Genomic DNA, 20,056 nt, shown 5'->3' with positions numbered 1-20,056 from the left:
AATATGTCTTGTCTGATGCTTTTAAAACTGATCTTTATTAACTAAAATATCAAAGTGAATACGCCGGGAGGGATAAAAAAAAATTGAATTGGCTAATTGAAGCCCACCTCCAAATTGTAGGTGCAAATAATAAAACGAATATTGAAAATTGTACATTAAATCAAATCACTAACAATTACGTTGTAATTAGTCTTAATTAGTGATAATTAGTTATAAGCATCAGTCTACTTTGACTTTAAAGTAAAAAATACATAATTCGAACCCTATCAATAGGCCTAATTAATAAAGGGCTGAATACAGCAATCAACTGAAAAACAAAATCGCCACATAATTTTTTTAAAAAGATTTTACATGCAAATTGTGCACAAATTGTGATTTATGCAAATTAGGTACCCTCCCAAGATTTTTTTCAGGTGTCACCCCTTCTAAATATCTTCTCTAGAACCTAAAGAATATATCTACCAAGTTTGGTGCTTTGGGCCAGTCGGTCACGATCTCGTCAAAATTTGGACCTAAGCAACCTGACTATTATAATCTCATGATGGTTTCTTTTCAGTGACGTGTTTCTGAAGTGCAAGACTGATCAAGAGAAGTTGTTGATATTGAGTAGGAAGGATAAACAACTAATTCAGTTAGAGCAGTTGCTTCAAGATATGAGAGATGATCGAGATAGTTTCAGAGAACAGTTAAGGTACGTATAAAACAATAGATCTTATCTTCTAGTACGCGTTAATCCTCCAATCAGATGCACGAACCGGACAATATTAAGCGACAAAACTACTCCCAGTTTTTACTTTACACTCTGCGTATTGAGAGTGTCAATGCATCACGCTTTACATAAGGTCAGTGTGTATTGGTTTCTTTGTTTTTTGTATGAGACATGAGGTTGGTTGACTTACACTAGGCTGGAAGATAAATTTGTTATCACACGCTCGTCTGGGTCACCTATCAAACTTCGCCTTCGGCCTCGTTGGATATGGGACACGGAAGGGCTGTTTTTTCTGTATTCCACTCGCGCTTGTGTGATAACTTATATTGACCATTTTTACGCCGCCCTCGTGATGAAATTGGTGAAGTCAAATAACCCAATCTTAAGATGCAAGGATGAAAATGTCTGCCTTTTTTACATTGAGAAAAACTGTTGTTTTTTTTCAGTTGAAACTTTTTAAAATCTCTTACTTGTCAACAGTTCACTTTCAAACATTAGTTAATTGACAAACAGTAGCATGAGAGTCATATCCCTTGTTTACAAGTCTGCCGGGCATGTCCAAAACTTGGTCCATATCACAATAAATGAAGATACGGTTGTAAAATTTTCAAAAGAAATTGTTCTTACGTAAGCTTGTGAAAAGGTTTGACAATTCTATTAAACACGCATGCATATAAGTCGGGCTCTTTCCTCAATGTTCTATACAACAATATGTAGGCAAGGATGTAGGCAAGGGTGGGAACACACAACTTGAATTTCATGGGTTGAAAGACGTGCTGTGGAGTTAAATATCAACCTTGTCCTGGTTATATTTCAAGCTAAATTAATATAGTCTTGTACTACAATGCTCTCGCCACTTTCTTTTCCCAATGTGTGTCGTCCACCAATCGCTAAATCAAGAAAATTTGTTTGGCTTGCTGGCCAGCGAGTGAAAACAAAGTTTTAGACTTGACTTACTTGACTTAAACATACTGCCATGCATACTCAATCCCTTCAAGTCGTAACATTTGGTTTAATTGTTTCAATATACTGGAGAGTGTGTTTGAATTGGGAAAATGCTTGCAGTTGACCTAGAGAGTGTTTTAAAAAGAAATCTATGGCCAAACTTGGTTATGGGTTCCATGCAGAGTAAGCAATTACAGGACTCTATGAGAACGGCTCAATGGGTACAATATTATAAAGTACTTAAGGATCCTATAGACCTTTATCACGGTGTGGCCATCTTGATTTTACTCCATTCCAGGGCATTGTAAGGCCGTGTCCGAAACGACGACTTCGGCTACAGCTACGTCTAGATCAGCGCGTCTACCAGTGTTGAAGAATAGGCAGACGCGCGCGATCTAGCCGTAGCTGTAGCCGAAGTCGCCATTTCGGACACGGCCTAACCAAACTGAGGCTGGACGAAATAATAGTCTGGTGCCATGGTTGCACAATGATTGTTAGCATTCATTGCTGAATATTGGAAACAGGGAACATGACCAAGATGGTGTCAGCGTGATAAAGGTCTATTGAGGATCCCTTAGGTACACAAATATTAAACAGATACTCTGCAGTTAAATTGACATGCACTTTGTTTATATGTGATTTACAGATCTAAGGAAAGAGAAGTGGATCAGTTAAATGAGCAGTTATCAATGTTTATGGAGATGGTTGCAGCTAAAGATCAAATTGTTATGGCCTTGACAAGAAAGGTAAATACATGTACATGTACCAACAAGCAAGCACAGATTCAATAGTCACATCCAAACGTGAAATATTTGCAAAATCATAATAGTGTTGGTATGGCTATCCAATTTGATGCCCCCTACGTCAAGGGGCATCAAATTGGATTCCTATTGAGTTTTACACCAAGCATTAAGGCTGCTTAAGTCATGACAGGTTTTGAAGGTACATAATAATTACATGTAGGTGGGTAGTTTGTCAGATTTTGATTGAAGGCCTTTGTATTTTTGCAGGTGTTTTTGTTTCTGAGCTCCGGTAGCCAACCACGTGTACGTGTACCTATCACTAATGGTAGTAGCAAGCATTAGACAAACTTTGCTTATAATACAATGTAGCTCTAACAGGTTATGCTTGTACGAACTTCAAGTTAGACAAAACTTGTTTGGCTCTGTAAGCTCATCAAATAATATTCAGATGGCACATGCAGAAATTGTTTTGGGACATCTAGACCAAATTGGTAAAGAGTGATTCAACTGCCTTTGACCCCGTCTGTACCAGTCCATTGAAACTTTGTACCATAGTGTATCGACCCAATTCACCTGACGTCATCATTAGAACAATCTTGGATGTGCCATTTTGATGGTCAATGTCAACGTGTGTTATTCAGAGAAGTGTGCATGTTAGGCGACGCGGCGTTTACACGTAAACATATATGTGACGCGCTTGCAAGGGGTCAATACATTTACATTGTACAGTGCATGCTACTAACTGAATCTTTTAAGCGAGTCTACATAAAAGTCCGTTGTTGGGAAACTCATACCATACAGAATGTTCGGACATCTTATCAACCATTGAGTCAAAAGGACACTTAGTCAGGCCACTATATCCCCGTGTTAACATGTTATCTGGCATATAGGTTGAAAATCATACATGTAGGCCTACAAGTAATCAATGTTTGAAATAGTGATATTATCCCAAGTGTGCTTTTATCATTAAGTTGTAGTTGTGGTAGACTTTATTGAATTTTGTTGTTATATCCTGTTTTTGTTGATCCGACACCTTCCAAAGTCTCAAGTCTTTCAACCAATAATTCTTTGTTACGATAACGACTGATCATCTAGCATGAGTATGAGGTTGAAGGGGGTGATGTTGCAGATGTAGTAGTTTGACGCAGAGTGTTTCTGTTTCCTTTGTCAAGGTGCATGAGCTGGAGCAGAATGAACCAATAAGGTTATCCAGTAGACTACAAAGTACACCTGCAAACAAATCTGGTAATGAAGTCCGACGCACACAAGGAAACACTCCCAGTAATGAACAGCAAAGTAGACATATAGCACCCTCATCCACAGTTAACAACAGTACTCCATTCATTGATCCAATAGCATACGATAAACTCAAGGTAAATACTCAGCAACTACATGTATGATCATGTATATGTAATGCTTAATTGTCAATGGTACATGTAAGTGATTTGAATAATAATAATACCAACCAGTTTTTATATAGCGCCTTTCAAAACCGAAGGGTGTCTTAAATCGCTTCCAACATTATTTCCCCTGGTCACTGGGCCATTTAATGACTTCCTTAAACCGTCTCAGCTCCCTGGGGAGTATACAGCATGTGCGACAACCGACATGCGCTACATGTACTATGCAAAATTAATCACAGGAACCATCTCTGGCATGCACTCACAGGTACCCATTTACCCCTGGGTGGAGAGAAGCAATTATAATTTTTGCTCATGGACACAAGTGTGTGGAGAGAAGCAATTATAATTTTTGCTCATGGACACAAGTGTCAGCCACGAGTTGCAACCTCTGTTCTAAATGCCCAAATTATGGAACACATCCTGTAATTCAGACATAGTTCAGACATAATTTCCTGTGCACAAGACTTGGCTTATCTGACTTTCAAAGGTCAAAGAAAAATCACTGCGTCTTATCTAATGGTGCGCCTTTTCTGATATCGCTTGGGTTCATTGTGATGATCAATGTGTGAAATCTTTCATATATTTTGTAAAGTAATTCCTTTCTTTTGTCTAGGGAAATTGTACTTGTTATAATTGTTATAATTTTGTTATATTTTTTTTAAAACCTAGCCCATTCACATTGTGTAGTTTCAACAAGCTTTGAGGAAACTTACGTTAGACAAAGCCTCTAGCTCTAGTCACTGGCCATGCTTTCCAGAAGCGCTATATTTTTCCATATTCCACTTGCTCTTGTGTGATAACTTATGCTATACCAACACAGTGACCCATGTACGTGTTGATGTACCAAAAGTGAATGAGACCTGATGAGCTTCTGTGTATAAACTTGTGTTATGTCTTATTATGGCAATGCGTCTTTGTACATTAACACCATAGAATCCTGTTTCGGTAGTATAACAGTACTGCACCTTATATGCCAATTGGCTTATATGCAGGAAATTTCGGTAAGTGTTCAAATTTGGGCTCATGAGACAAAGTTTATGATGAAAATGGATGGTTTGCAAGTTTTTGCTTCTCTCCAAATTCCAACCCAAGAGTGGTAACAGAAAGAACCAACAATTTATCCGAGAGAGATCTATGGTTGTAAGGTTTTCTTGTCTGAGGTTTCAATGCAAAAGCTTACAAAGTGTGACATTGCTGACTCAGTAGTCATGATAATTTGTTTGTTTAAGGATGCTTGCCAGGCGTTTGAAACGCAAAATAAATTCCTGAATTCTGAGATTCTGGAGCTGAACCACATCAGGGAAGATGATTTGCAACGAGAGAAGATACTTTTTGAGTAAGTTTGTTTGATTGTCCTAACATTATATTAAATACACCAAACTTTGTCTTAACCACTTTGCATTGGATGACGCTTCATGCCAGTTTTGTCTGAACTAGCTTGTGGCAGATGTTTCGTACAGGGATGTTATTTCTTCATTTTAAACTGGATTTCTGACATGAAGATAAAACTGTAAAGATGGCCCCAGATTGCAGAGTAGGGCTTTTAAACCAAAGATAAATGTATGTAAGCAGACTGTGCACTTGCAAACTTTCACTTTGCACTTGCATTGTACAATTATCCAATCAAATGACAATGACCTACTTGCAACTAGCCTTATCACTGTGATTCAGCACTACTTTAAGGCACTGGACACAAAATAATTGTAAGCATGAAAACCTACTATGTAATAAGCGATGGAGAGCTGATGATAGTACAAAATGTTGTGAGAAATGGCTCCCTCTGAAGTAACATATTTTTTCGGGAAAGAAGTAGTTTTCCACTAAAAAATTTGAATTTGATTTGAAGACCTCATAATAGATGTTGAGGTCCTCAGATTTATCAGGTCCTCACGACTGTGTCCTCAAACATAATGTGTGCTGACAAGTGGAAAGCAAAGAATTTCACTTTACAACTTTTTAATTTTTGTTTAATTCAGACAACTAGTCAGGAATATTTTTGTAATCTAGTTTTAACATATCCTTATTTTTCTTCAGGCAGTATTGTGAGATGGAGGCAGAGTTTTATAAGATTCAGAGTAAATACCTTCTGTTACTTGATGAGATGAAGACACCCAAACGAGGTAAGAAAACAACCAGCTATTACATCTAAATACATGTATTTAAGTTACTCTTCTTATAGACATACTGCTCATGTATTAGCCTTTCGTCAAGGTGTTCATGGCTTGAACAGTTTCACAGAGTCGCAATCCCAAGCAACCACTACGCAGATGGACTAGTCTTGGACTAGACTAGTTTCGACACAAGACACATTTAGTTGCTCATTAACACCTTTGTACAGTGTTATCTTTGTTTTGTCATGTTATAATATGTAAGTTCCGGTTCCTCAGTTGCAGAGACACATGAACTGATATCTAGACTGATTGAAGAAGCTATTGAGTCTGATACTAACCTTTGTATGTTATTTGTAGGTTCTGGTTCCTCAGTTGCAGAGACAGATGGACTGATATCTTGACTGATTGAGGAAGCTACTGAGTCTGATACTAACATTTGTATGTTATTTGTAGGTTCTGGTTCCTCAGTTGCAGAGACAGATGGACTGATATCTAGACTGATTAAAGAAGCTATTGAGTCTGATACTAACCTTTGTATGTTATTTGTAGGTTCTGGTTCCTCAGTTGCAGAGACACATGAACTGATATCTAGACTGATTGAAGAAGCTATTGAGTCTGATACTAACCTTTGTTTGTTATTTGTAGGTTCTGGTTCCTCAGTTGCAGAGACAGATGACCTGATATCTAGACTGATTGAAGAAGCTATTGAGTCTGATACTAACCTTTGTATGTTATTTGTAGGTTCTGGTTCCTCAGTTGCAGAGACAGATGACCTGATATCTAGACTGATTGAAGAAGCTATTGAGTCTGATACTAACCTTTGTATGTTATTTGTAGGTTCTGGTTCCTCAGTTGCAGAGACAGATGATCTGATATCTAGACTGATTGAAGAAGCTATTGAGTCTGATACTAACCTTTGTATGTTATTTGTAGGTTCTGGTTCCTCAGTTGCAGAGACAGATGACCTGATATCTAGACTGATTGTAGAAGCTATTGAGTCTGATACTAACCTTTGTTTGTTATTTGTAGGTTCCGGTTCCTCAGTTGCAGAGACAGATGACCTGATATCTAGACTGATTGAAGAAGCTATTGAGTCTGATACTAACCTTTGTATGTTATTTGTAGGTTCCGGTTCCTCAGTTGCAGAGACAGATGACCTGATATCTAGACTGATTGAAGAAGCTATTGAGTCTGATACTAACCTTTGTTTGTTATTTGTAGGTTCTGGTTCCTCAGTTGCAGAGACAGATGACCTGATATCTAGACTGATTGAAGAAGCTATTGAGTCTGATACTAACCTTTGTATGTTATTTGTAGGTTCTGGTTCCTCAGTTGCAGAGACAGATGACCTGATATCTAGACTGATTGAAGAAGCTATTGAGTCTGATACTAACCTTTGTATGTTATTTGTAGGTTCTGGTTCCTCAGTTGCAGAGACAGATGAACTGATATCTAGACTGATTGAAGAAGCTATTGAGTCTGATACTAACCTTTGTTTGTTATTTGTAGGTTCCGGTTCCTCAGTTGCAGAGACAGATGACCTGATATCTAGACTGATTGAAGAAGCTATTGAGTCTGATACTAACCTTTGTATGTTATTTGTAGGTTCTGGTTCCTCAGTTGCAGAGACAGATGACCTGATATCTAGACTGATTGAAGAAGCTATTGAGTCAGATACTAACCTTTGTATGTTATTTGTAGGTTCTGGTTCCTCAGTTGCAGAGACAGATGATCTGATATCTAGACTGATTGAAGAAGCTATTGAGTCTGATACTAACCTTTGTATGTTATTTGTAGGTTCTGGTTCCTCAGTTGCAGAGACAGATGACCTGATATCTAGACTGATTGAAGAAGCTATTGAGTCTGATACTAACCTTTGTTTGTTATTTGTAGGTTCTGGTTCCTCAGTTGCAGAGACAGATGACCTGATATCTAGACTGATTGAAGAAGCTATTGAGTCTGATACTAACCTTTGTATGTTATTTGTAGGTTCTGGTTCCTCAGTTGCAGAGACAGATGAACTGATATCTAGACTGATTGAAGAAGCTATTGAGTCTGATACTAACCTTTGTTTGTTATTTGTAGGTTCCGGTTCCTCAGTTGCAGAGACAGATGAACTGATATCTAGACTGATTGAAGAAGCTATTGAGTCTGATACTAACCTTTGTTTGTTAATTGTAGGTTCCGGTTCCTCAGTTGCAGAGACAGATGAACTGATATCTAGACTGATTGAAGAAGCTATTGAGTCTGATACTAACCTTTGTTTGTTATTTGTAGGTTCCAGTTCCTCAGTTGCAGAGACAGATGAACTGATATCTAGACTGATTGAAGAAGCTATTGAGTCTGATACTAACCTTTGTTTGTTATTTGTAGGTTCCGGTTCCTCAGTTGCAGAGACAGATGAACTGATATCTAGACTGATTGAAGAAGCTATTGAGTCTGATACTAACCTTTGTTTGTTAATTGTAGGTTCCGGTTCCTCAGTTGCAGAGACAGATGAACTGATATCTAGACTGATTGAAGAAGCTATTGAGTCTGATACTAACCTTTGTTTGTTATTTGTAGGTTCCAGTTCCTCAGTTGCAGAGACAGATGACCTGATATCTAGACTGATTGAAGAAGCTATTGAGTCTGATACTAACCTTTGTATGTTATTTGTAGGTTCTGGTTCCTCAGTTGCAGAGACACATGAACTGATATCTAGACTGATTGAAGAAGCTATTGAGTCTGATACTAACCTTTGTTTGTTATTTGTAGGTTCTGGTTCCTCAGTTGCAGAGACAGATGACCTGATATCTAGACTGATTGAAGAAGCTATTGAGTCTGATACTAACCTTTGTATGTTATTTGTAGGTTCTGGTTCCTCAGTTGCAGAGACAGATGAACTGATATCTAGACTGATTGAAGAAGCTATTGAGTCTGATACTAACCTTTGTTTGTTATTTGTAGGTTCCGGTTCCTCAGTTGCAGAGACAGATGAACTGATATCTAGACTGATTGAAGAAGCTATTGAGTCTGATACTAACCTTTGTTTGTTATTTGTAGGTTCCGGTTCCTCAGTTGCAGAGACAGATGACCTGATATCTAGACTGATTGAAGAAGCTATTGAGTCTGATACTAACCTTTGTTTGTTATTTGTAGGTTCCGGTTCCTCAGTTGCAGAGACAGATGACCTGATATCTAGACTGATTGAAGAAGCTATTGAGTCTGATGATACTAACCCTTGTTTGTTATTTGTAGGTTCTGGTTCCTCAGTTGCAGAAACAGATGACCTGATATCTAGACTGATTGAAGAAGCTATTGAGTCTGATACTAACCTTTGTTTGTTATTTGTAGGTTCTGGTTCCTCAGTTGCAGAGACAGATGATCTGATATCTAGACTGATTGAAGAAGCTATTGAGTCTGATACTAATGACAAGGAGCAGCCTTTGAATGAAACAATAAGCAAGTAAGATTCAGTTTATCTTGTCTGATAAGAAAGGGAGACTTTGGAATGCTAGGTGGCAGCAGACTTACCAGTTAAATTTCTATTGTTTGTGTAGTTCTGAGCACGCACACATGACCGAGAACAAAGGATTTTACCTGGCAAGTCTGCTGCCACCAAGCATCTCAAAAGTCTCCCATTAGTTACTTACATCACACCGCCAGTCGACCTACTTCTTCAAGGTGTACAACTTGTTTTCTCCAGTTTTCAATAAACGGAGATAGGATCAAACAAAAAAGGTTAACTTCCCCTACCATTGTGTTACTGAGTCTAAAATATTGACTCTCAGAAAACCTGTCCATGGATGTCCAACGCATACAGTGGGCTGCATGTACTGCGTATGTGCTCATTGTTAGACGGAATCACAGTCACTGACAATAACGGTCATTGACTATGTACAAGGGTACATCGTTGTGCTCCATGGACAGCAGCAATGGCAGTGCATGAGATCTTGCTCTTGTTGTAATCCTATGGATTCAACCAACCTGTGAACTTGTTTTTAAAGGATAAGTCCCTGACAACGAAACATGTTTTTACTGGGTTTTGAAAGAACTTGAAGGCACTTAAGACACTATTGGTAATTACGCAAAATAATTGTTGGCATAAAAACTTACTTTGTAACAAGCAACATGAGTAATGGCGAGATGTTGATAGTATAAAACATTGTGAGAAACAACCTGAAGTTGCACGTTTTTGAGAAAGAGGTAATTTCCCTCCCAAATTTTAAAGGACTTTATGCCTAAAGACTTTTTTAGGCATCTGAAAGCTTACTGCGTTAGGGTGTTTTCTCGTTCATTTATTCTCTTGCAACTTCGATGACCAATTGAGTTTGTTATTTTATGCATATGTTGGGATACACCAACCGATAATACTGGTCCTTGACATTTACCAAAGGTGTCCAGTGCCTTTAAGCATTCAGTTTTTATTATGCTAAATAAATGGAGGGCAAATCTTAAAATAGCATCTTCTCCTTTGAGGAGTCTTTTTCTAAATATTGCTTTGAAAGAGGATTGGAAGACAATGTGCAAACGCTTAAATTCCATGTATTGATTTAAAAATGGATGTGTTGATTTTGTTGTTTAAAGTGGGAAATATGACCGCTTTGGATTTATGGAAGACATTGAGGCGAGTGGTGATGGAGAGAAGGATACGTTAACATCTAAGGCAGCTTTGGCTAAGAGACGATCAGAGCAAATTCAGGTAAATACATCTTTATAATAATAATAACGCGCCTTTTCCCCAAAGGAAACAAAGTGCCAAGTTTGTTTACGCCAAGGTGAGTGGAACAACCAGCCACGACCAGGAGTACTGCGGCGAACCCTTTTTTGTTTCGATAAGTGCACTGGGTTCTTTTCTGCGTTACACAACCTTGGGACCAACTGTTTTACATGTACATCCCATCTGAAGGACGAAGCAGTGGTTAAGTGTCTTGCTTTAAGGACACAAGTGTCACGGCTGGGGATTTGAACCCACACTCTGCTGATCAGAAACACAAGAGCTTGAATTTGAAGCTCTTTACTGCTTGGCCACGATACTTCCACATCGTTAACATTTGCCTGTTGTTGTGATTGTGTTATATAGAGCACTGTACCCGCTGATAGCAGAGGGGAATATCACGTAATGTTTATTTTCACTTCTCAGTCACAGAGATCTGACCATGGGATTTCACTGTCAGTCAAATGGGAGAACTATATGGTCCAACACGGAGATAGGGAACTTACAAGAACAGTAAGTACATAGTATTGACCCCTTGCATGCATGTCACATACAGCGACTGTGCCACCCTCACCTTTTTATTGGTCAATTTCTGTGTAAATGCCATGTCGCCTAAAATGCGCACTTCACTAAAAAAAATTACAGTATCATTGACCACCAAAATGGAGCATCCAAGATTATTCTTATGATGACGTCAGGTGAATTGGGTCCATATCAATTTATAATACTGGCCAATCCCAGATTATCACAAACAATACACATGGTATAATTGATAATTAAGTTGCGTCAGGGATAAAGAGTATTAAATGAGCTTACCCTTACACCGATGTGTTTTAAATGATGTAGACTCAGTACTCTCCCAAGTGGAAACAAAACCTACAAGCATTTTTATGTGGGATTCAAACTCATGACTTTTGCCGTTTTATTGCTATTTCTGCTCATGTTTTTATCCTGCATTTGAATGTTTTTAAAATTATTATTACTGTACAGCGCTTTGAAACCCGTGTTACAACCCGTTATAAATACAATTAAAGTAAGCTTCGTGAAGTAAAAGCAGATGTCTTAACACGTTATTGCGTGTGCCTGTTTTTGATAATGCAGCAGTACAGTTTCTATAAGGCACATGTGCCATAATGAAGTATTATGGCGATGGTGTGTCTCAAAATAGCAGTACAGAACGCACTTATAGTCACTGTTGAATTGAAACAAGTCAAACCAAAACAGATAGCTGTAATGTCACAATTAAATATTGTATGCTTTGTTTGTTTTAAAGGTTGTATCCTCCAATCAAAATGACAAAATTCTACTTGGACATTGTTGGATGTTATGTAAAGCAAATACTGAATGTTTTTTATTCGTGCAACAGTAAAAATGTTTTCATTTGTTAAAAGATGGAGTGTTCTGTTTATCTAGGCTCCGCCTCGTTACAAAACAAATTCCATCTTTCAACTCATGAATGAATTTTGCCATTGCACTCATAAACATTGATTATTTGTATATTATTTGATTTGCAGTTGGAGCTTAAATCTCTTGTGAGGCAAGGTATACCACATGAATCAAGACATCGGATATGGAAAGAGTAAGTAGAAAGGTAGCTCAACTAAATTGCATACCGTTATAAAGGTACATATATGCAGTCCTGAAATTCATATATGTATAGGCTGTGCAGTTACTAGCAGTAGAAGAACTTGTTTACAAGATTTTGCATTTGGGAAAAGGAAGCCAATTTTCTCAATCAATTATTTATTCCCATTCACAAATACAGAATGATAGAATCAACACAATGTTTTAAATATTGTTTCATAAACCCTGTTTTCCAAAGGGTTTATTTGCCTGCAACTCACACAAATTGTACAAAGGCATACTTTGCAATCGTTCTCATTTCCAAACATATTAAACTAGTATGTATTGGTTGCTTTATGCAGTACAAGTTTCTCTGCACATGCAAATGGCAGAACAGAATCTGTATACACGTAGCTCCAGCTACATCTTTATCGACTCTTCAGGGCTGGGTTAATACCATCATGTCACCACCTTTTACAAGAGGGATTTTTTATCAGTTTGAGATGTTTATGATCACCTGATATTAATAAGAATGAAACGGCATCTATGTTTAATACTTGATCATTTTTATATCTCAATCTACTTGCCACTAGGATGGTTGAATGGAGGGTGAAAAGAGACAAAGAACTGACTGGACCTGGCTACTATGAGAAACTGATCAAGTCAGAGGTAAGCTATTGACTGGACCAGTGAATAGTTAACTGTTTTTTACAGACATGTAAAGTATCAACACAGTTAAAAACAGTGTCAGTCATCACAGTAAAAACCCACAAACCCCCAGGTGTGGGGCATATGTACAAAGCAAAATGAATCACCAAAATGTACAGGATCAAAAATAATGTGTTGCATCTTGTTAGTGATTAAGATAAGAGGATTACATCAACAAAAGGGATGTCAATCAGCCACTCAAGATAGGATTTGGAGCTAGCATTTTCCAGACAAGGCAGGTCCGAATTTGTTTTGTTGTTTTCTCATGTATTTTTCTTCAGATTGGCTTCTTTTTTACTGATTTCCTATACTGATTACCTTGTTTAAACATTCAGGCAATCTGGAACTGACCTCATTGTTGTTTTGCTTTTGGTTAAATGGTGACATGTCCCAAACCAGCAACATATTCAATTAATAAACTTATTTCACTTTGCCTATAGTTTGTCTTTGCTCAGGTGTATCTCTGATGCTGAATTTGTACCATCTTCTACTGTGCTAGAAACAATTAATACTACTTATTTTTTTGTTTACAGAAATTTAAGATGAATCCCGCAACCAAGCAGATTGAGTTAGATCTGTTGCGAACGCTGCCGACCAACAAGAACTTTGACAACATTGAATCTAAAGGGGTAAGTTTAATTTCATATTGTGATTCGTTGATATATTTTTACACATTCAAAGGATGTTTTACATTTTTAACAAATATCTTTTTGAAAGGTTTTTGCTAACCTTGATCTTTTACATTTCTGATTTATTACCAATTGTCCGAGAGTTCTGCCAAGTAACTGTCAATTCATTAACCATTTTTAACTGTGTAATCTTCATCAGCGGTAGGTTACATGTACATGTATGTGTGTACAGTGTATGATGCCAATATTGCAATAGAGAATATAAACAGTTATCTTCCAGTACATGTACGCGCTAATCCTCCAATCAAATGCTCGAACCGGAGTGTGATATAAAAAGCTTTAACCTACTCCCAGTTTTTATAATGCTCTCTGCGTATTGGGCATAGGTCAGTGCAAAAAGTATGTTCTAAACTTTGCGCGTGCACGCTGTTTGTCTTGGAATAATGCTTTGAAATTTTAAACTTTGAGGTTGACTTAATGAAGCTGGAAGATAATTTGTTATCACACGCGAGCTTGTGGGAAGCGGAAAAATAAAGTGCGCCTGTGTCCCAGCTCAGCCTTTGGCCTTGCCGGATATGGGACGCAGAAGCGCTATAATCCCACTCGCGCTTGTTTGATAACTTATGTTTTTTATAAAAAAGTTCTATGTATGATATATTTGCTAGACAGAATTGACATGTTAGTGTTTTGTTGATATGCAGATACCTCGATTGAGACGAGTCTTGAAGGCATACAGTGTGCATAATCCTGCTATTGGTTACTGTCAGGTAGGATTTACGTATTCTTTGTTTTACACAACACTGTAAAAAACATCTCCAGCATGCATATACTTTCTACAGCATTTTTGATATACCTTATAGTTAAAATCTAGGCCTCCACTCTTTGCAACAAAAGGGCTTGAATACAGACACATCTAATTAGTGCATGAAGTTTTGCTTGACTTCTAATGTAGCTGACCAAGTTGTGAGAGGGAAGTTCATGCCTGCCTTGGATGGACTGCGTTGATTAGAGTATTTAAACTACACACAGTGTATTCATGAATACATGTATCTGAGTTTGATTGGTTTTTGGTTTGATGTCATGAGTTGCGTGCAGTTCCAAGTTGCAAACGTACATGTAGATGAAGTGGTGTATGGCTGGGAAGGTATGTCATAAAACGCACCAGAATTGTTTGGCGTTAGGTACCAGCACTCTGCCACGGTATAAAGGAATCTTGGACTTCGTCCACTGCTGAGTACATGGTCAACATTGTAGGTCTGAAATTGGGGATTACAAAAAAAAATTGATCTTGAATGTCAGTAGTGTTTGTCTCTTATTATATACAGGGAAACAAAGTGTAGTACTGTGAGTTCACTCCTGTTTATGGTACAAAAAATGTCTCTCATACAAACAAAAATCATGTGCCAGTATTATACCAAAACAGGTTTATCAGTCATTAGTATTCCACCTCAACAAAGTTATGCAAGTATTCAAGTCTTCCAGTTCACTTATTTGGTTAAATTCAATGAAACAAAACTTAAGGGCTTGAAATAAACACTACCCAAATGCCTGATGAGGCTTGTGTTTTTAGTGTTTGGCCAATATTTATACTCCGTACTAGACCAGTTCGGTGGTTTTTTGTTTTTCAATTGAAAAAACTCGGCTCATTAGCTAATCAGACTTGGCTTTCTGTTCCCAGAACTAGAAGGAAGGGCGGGGATAGCTCATTCCTCGAGGCTGACCAGCGTCTATGAAACGAGCTTCCCGCCGGTCTGCGAGGGGCGATCTCATTCCTGTATTCAAAAGCCTCCTGAATACATTCCTGTTCCACAACCAATCCTAATTAGTTTTTTGTTTTGTTTTGTCCTTCGTCTCCTGTAAAGCGCTATGTTCTTAGTATAGCGCTATATAAATGCTCCATATTGCTATTATTCTTAGGGAGCGTCTCAAAAGATGGGCACGTTCCTAGCGCAAAAGAACGTTCCTGCAGGCATATGCCCGCAGGATCGCAACATCATGACATTAGGAACGTTCTAACACGAGATTGGACGCGGTCACGCATTTGGAACGATCCAAAAGATCGCTCTGGCGGTCCAAAGGACCGGTCCAAGTAAAGCGGCGGGGATACTTTTGCGATCCAAAAAGAACGTTTCTACCGTTCAGACTTTTGAGACGCTCCCTTATTATTAATTGTGTTTGATTTGTTCTTTTAATTTGGTTGAGTGTTAAAGTATTACTCATCCAAAAGACAATAAGATAATTGTTCCACAATTGCTTGATAAAATAACAGTCAAGTTGTTGAGCTACAAGGCAAGTGCACAGCCATGGTCTTGTGTTTTTTAAGTCCTGAAAAAGGTTTGACTTGTAATTGTAGTAAAGCATTTATTTCCTTGATGTGCAATGCAGGGCTTGAATCGTCTGGCAGGAATTGGATTGCTCTATCTAGATGAGGAAGATGCATTCTGGTAGGCTAGTTGTTGTCAAACAAAACGACTGCTTTCGTTTCTTGATAATTCTAGTTTGTTTTCAGAGATTAGTTTTGTGGATTTGTGAAGTGAAATCCAGAAGGAATTTCAAGGGTTCATTGTAATTTGCTTGTATTATTATCATGCCGTTTTTGATGCAATAATGTATTCACTCATCAGTCAATTATTCTTCAAACTCTCTCTGGTGCATCCAAATGAATCAATCAAAATAACACCACAGCAACTAAACATCTCATTTTATAAACCTGGATGAAGAGAAGCAATTAGTGGTGACATGAACTTCAGCAAATGTATTCAATATTGACTTGAATGTTTGTTACTGCAGGTGTCTAGTGGCTATTATAGAGTGTATAATGCCAGCTGATTACTACAGTAAGACATTGATTGGGTCTCAGACTGACCAGAGAGTCTTCAAGGACCTACTAGCAGAGAAACTTCCAAGACTCAATGTACATCTTGACACTTATGGGTAAGTGCAATCATAAGAAATAATGTTTCTGTTCAGCAGAGTGTGGGTTTGACTCCCGGTTGTGAAACTTGTGTCCTTCAGCAAGACACTTAACTATAAGGACATTTTTTAAGGAGAAGACGTCAGTTCGAACTGACTGTTTTCAATAATAATGTTGTGGACGATAAGCAGTTGGCTTGAATTTTATTTCAACAGTAAGAATGTACCGTCTGTAATTGCCGTATGAGACGATCCAGTATTGGAGAAAAAATAATATTGTTTATTAATTAATAAGCATGTCCAACGAACTCCCATGTTTTTAATAATAACAATCGCCGTTGTGGGACATTTTCATGTACCCAAAATTGTTTTTATTGTAAAAATGTCGGTACTCCGTCGTCGTAAATAACAAATTGCCGTTTTGGGACTTTTGAGTATTTGGGAACAATTTTTTTTAAGAGGAAGACGTCAGTTCAAACTGAATATTTTCAATAATATTGTTGTTGCGGGACATTTGTAGTTGGTTTTAATTTTGCTTCAACAGTAGAATGTCTGTACTCCGTTGTGAATAACAAATTGCCAATTTGGGACTTTTGAGTATTTCGGAAAGCCACTATTATTTAAAACCAGTCCTACATTTGTAATTAAAGTGGTGTGATATGTTGCTTGGGATTGATAAAGAGATATTTGGTTTATTATATTTGCTGACAATAAGATCAGTAGCCTAGGTGTAAACATCTACAACTTCAGATCTTTTCAGCTGATTTCCTCTTAATACATATATCGTAATTTCTATTATTTAACTATATTGCTTAAATCATGTATGGGCATTTCAATCAGTATCACTGTAGGCATCATTTCAAAATCCAGCAAATTAACTGTCATTTTGATGTGACTGTCACACCATTGCAATGCACTGTATACTTGGTGCTTTACCAAGCCCTGGAGAGTGGTTTTAACCAAGGCACTTCGTACTCTAACGCACATGTCTGAAGCGCAACACCAGTGACTGGAGGACAGTTTCTTCACATTTAATTAACAGAATGCTGTATAAATGAAATGGTTTTGTTTGTTTATTATTGTAGGATTGATCTATCTCTTGTGACGTTCAACTGGTTCATTACGATATTCTGTGATAACATTCCTGCAGAGGTAAGAAGCTCTTGATAACCTCTGACCTGTGAATATTATACAAATATTGACTGCTTCGAGGGCTATGGTTAAAACTAAAGCAAATTTGGTTCATTCGTTCGTGTCAGCCAGTCATAGTGTTTTGTTTGGTATGCAGAAACTCCTTTGTCTTGTGACAAATATTACATGGTTTATAGACAATGTGACCTATGTTTACATTCAAACTGCCCTCTGTTGACAAAACACTGCATACATCATATTTCGCCCGGCAAAAAGACGCGTAGTCATGGTAAGCTACGTGTACTTTCTAGCTGGCTGTCAAGACACAAAGGTTTTACCAGGCGGTATGCGCGCGAATCATGTTTTGGTTTTCGAGTAACATCAGAGCTCACAATGTCTATAGTTATTGAAATATTTCGAGTATTATCTGTCCATTTATCTACACATCCACCAATTTGCTCCAATAACGGGATGAATATGGAATGAGAATAAATGCTCAGTTTGAGATGTGGGAGGAAAATCCCCATTGGGAAAATCCACGCAACCAGGCGTATGTCAGGTAGGGACTGAAACCCAATCTATATGCAAGGCCCCGGTGGGATTCGAACTGAGGTCCACAGAGAGGTGAAAGGCTGAGCCAACCTGATTCCCCAAATCATAGAAAAGTAGATTATTAGAATCGAGTTCTGGCTAAGAGTCCAATCCTACCAGTGGAAGGGTCGTGGTCGAGCGTTAAAGAGCACCGGACTCAAACTCTGATGTTTCTGATTAGCAGAGTGCGATTCATGTCCCAGTCATGAACCTTGTGTCCTTAAGCAAGGTACACTGCTTCGTCTTTCGGATGGGACGTAAAGCCGTTGGTCATATGTGTTGTGTAACGCATGTAAAAGAACCCAGTGCACTTTTCAAAAAAGAGAAGGGGTTCGCCCTGGTGTTCCTGACTATGGCTGCTGTAAATCCTTGTAAGGTGCTCCATAATTGGGTGTCAGAATTCATAGCTTCAATAACCATAACCTACATGTACATGTAGTATCTTTCTCTATAAATGTATATACTTAGTAGTGCTTTGATATCTTGTTGGTAGATACATGTATGTGCGCTATACAAGACTTTGATATTATTTCCCTCATGGTCCAAGGTGCTTGAACTTGTGTTGCTTGACCTTCTCATTGATTATAAAAAATATATTATTATATGTTTTCTGAACAATGTTATCACATCGTATTGAAATGAAATGAAATGAATTCACATTCGTCCCTAAAGATAGGAGCGACTATTTTCTTTTCGAAGCTGCAAGAGCCACACATTTGCCCATTTGATACATTGCCTGCACACTTTCAATTAATTTGATATGGTTTAAGTAACACTACCCACAATCAGGTAAACATGGAACAAAAAGCGACATAAATGTATGTCATTCATCATCATATCAGTTTTAAGGCTGTTGTATAGTTTGTTCTGGGTTGGCCTGCTTTCTCCCTGTGGCTCTCCTCCACTTGGCCCTGTCTATGGCGTCCCTTGTATTGACTCTAAGCAGTTGCAGATCATTCAACATGGAGTGTTGTCACATGTTATTCTTACAAATAATAATAAAATAAAAAAACAATTTGAGATTCTTTATCCCCGATGCAAACTTAACATCGTTTAGGTACCTGCTGCCAAAACATAGGATTCAAACTGCCTCTAGCTATCGAGCAACCTCAGTTGTCTAGTTGGTAAGACACTGCTCTAGAATTGCAAGGGTCGTGGGTGCGAATCCCACTCGAGTAATGAGTAATATATGCCTGTGATAATATTTCACGGGACTCTGGAAAATGCTGAGTATACATCGGTGTATGGGTAAAATATTAGTAATTATCATTATAATAATTAATATTCTTTATCCCGGATGCAAACTATGCAAGTTATCCTAAATTATGCAAATTATGCAAATTATCCCGGATGGCATCTTTTCTAAATAATTTATTTGTTGAATTTCAGACAATGGTGCGGATTTGGGATACGTTCCTGTATGAAGGAAATAAAGTACTGTTCCGATTTGCTTTGGCTTTCTTCAAGATGAGTGAATCCCAATTATTGAAGCTTCATGATTACATACAGATCTTTAACTTCTTGAGGAAGATGCCTTCTAGAATGAAGGATGTACAACGCCTATCACAGGTTAGTCATCTTGGGTCTTTGCTGTTGTTACAGCTAATGTGATAGTTAAGTTTATATATGGTTATTGTGAAATGAAAGCTGCCTACTTTTAAAGCCACTTGACACATTTGATAATTACTCAAAATAATTGTTAGCATAAAAACAAACTTGGTCAAGCAATGGAGAGCTGTTGATGGTATAAAACATTGAAAGAAACGGCTCCCTCTGATGTAAAACACTTTTGAGAAAGAAGTAATTTTCCAAGAATATATTTGATTTTCATTTTGAGACCTCAGAATTAGAATTTGAGGTCAAGAAATCAAGAATCTAAAAGCACACAACTTTGTATGACAAGGGTGTGTT

The 20,056-nt window shown here is 37.8% G+C and overlaps 1 protein-coding gene across 1 annotated transcript in view; it reads left to right on the top strand.

Annotated features, from left to right (window-relative positions):
- LOC139942523 (TBC1 domain family member 2B-like) overlaps positions 1-20,056 on the top strand; it is a 47,169-nt gene that overhangs the window by 22,049 nt on the left and 5,064 nt on the right. Inside the window, exons 13-28 of the mRNA XM_071939342.1 lie at positions 557-691; positions 2,301-2,400; positions 3,570-3,770; positions 5,030-5,136; positions 5,835-5,920; positions 9,248-9,359; positions 10,481-10,595; positions 11,037-11,123; positions 12,125-12,189; positions 12,767-12,842; positions 13,415-13,510; positions 14,212-14,277; positions 15,896-15,954; positions 16,301-16,444; positions 17,509-17,575; positions 19,535-19,714. Coding sequence (XP_071795443.1) covers positions 557-691; positions 2,301-2,400; positions 3,570-3,770; positions 5,030-5,136; positions 5,835-5,920; positions 9,248-9,359; positions 10,481-10,595; positions 11,037-11,123; positions 12,125-12,189; positions 12,767-12,842; positions 13,415-13,510; positions 14,212-14,277; positions 15,896-15,954; positions 16,301-16,444; positions 17,509-17,575; positions 19,535-19,714 — 1,696 coding nt within the window. The remainder of the gene's footprint in view (positions 1-556; positions 692-2,300; positions 2,401-3,569; positions 3,771-5,029; positions 5,137-5,834; positions 5,921-9,247; positions 9,360-10,480; positions 10,596-11,036; positions 11,124-12,124; positions 12,190-12,766; positions 12,843-13,414; positions 13,511-14,211; positions 14,278-15,895; positions 15,955-16,300; positions 16,445-17,508; positions 17,576-19,534; positions 19,715-20,056) is intronic.

The sequence above is a fragment of the Asterias amurensis genome, chromosome 10, assembly GCF_032118995.1.
Source record: "Asterias amurensis chromosome 10, ASM3211899v1".
NCBI lineage: Eukaryota > Metazoa > Echinodermata > Asteroidea > Forcipulatida > Asteriidae > Asterias > Asterias amurensis.
Note: the sequence above shows the minus strand (reverse complement) of the source record. Positions and strands in the feature narration are given on the sequence as shown.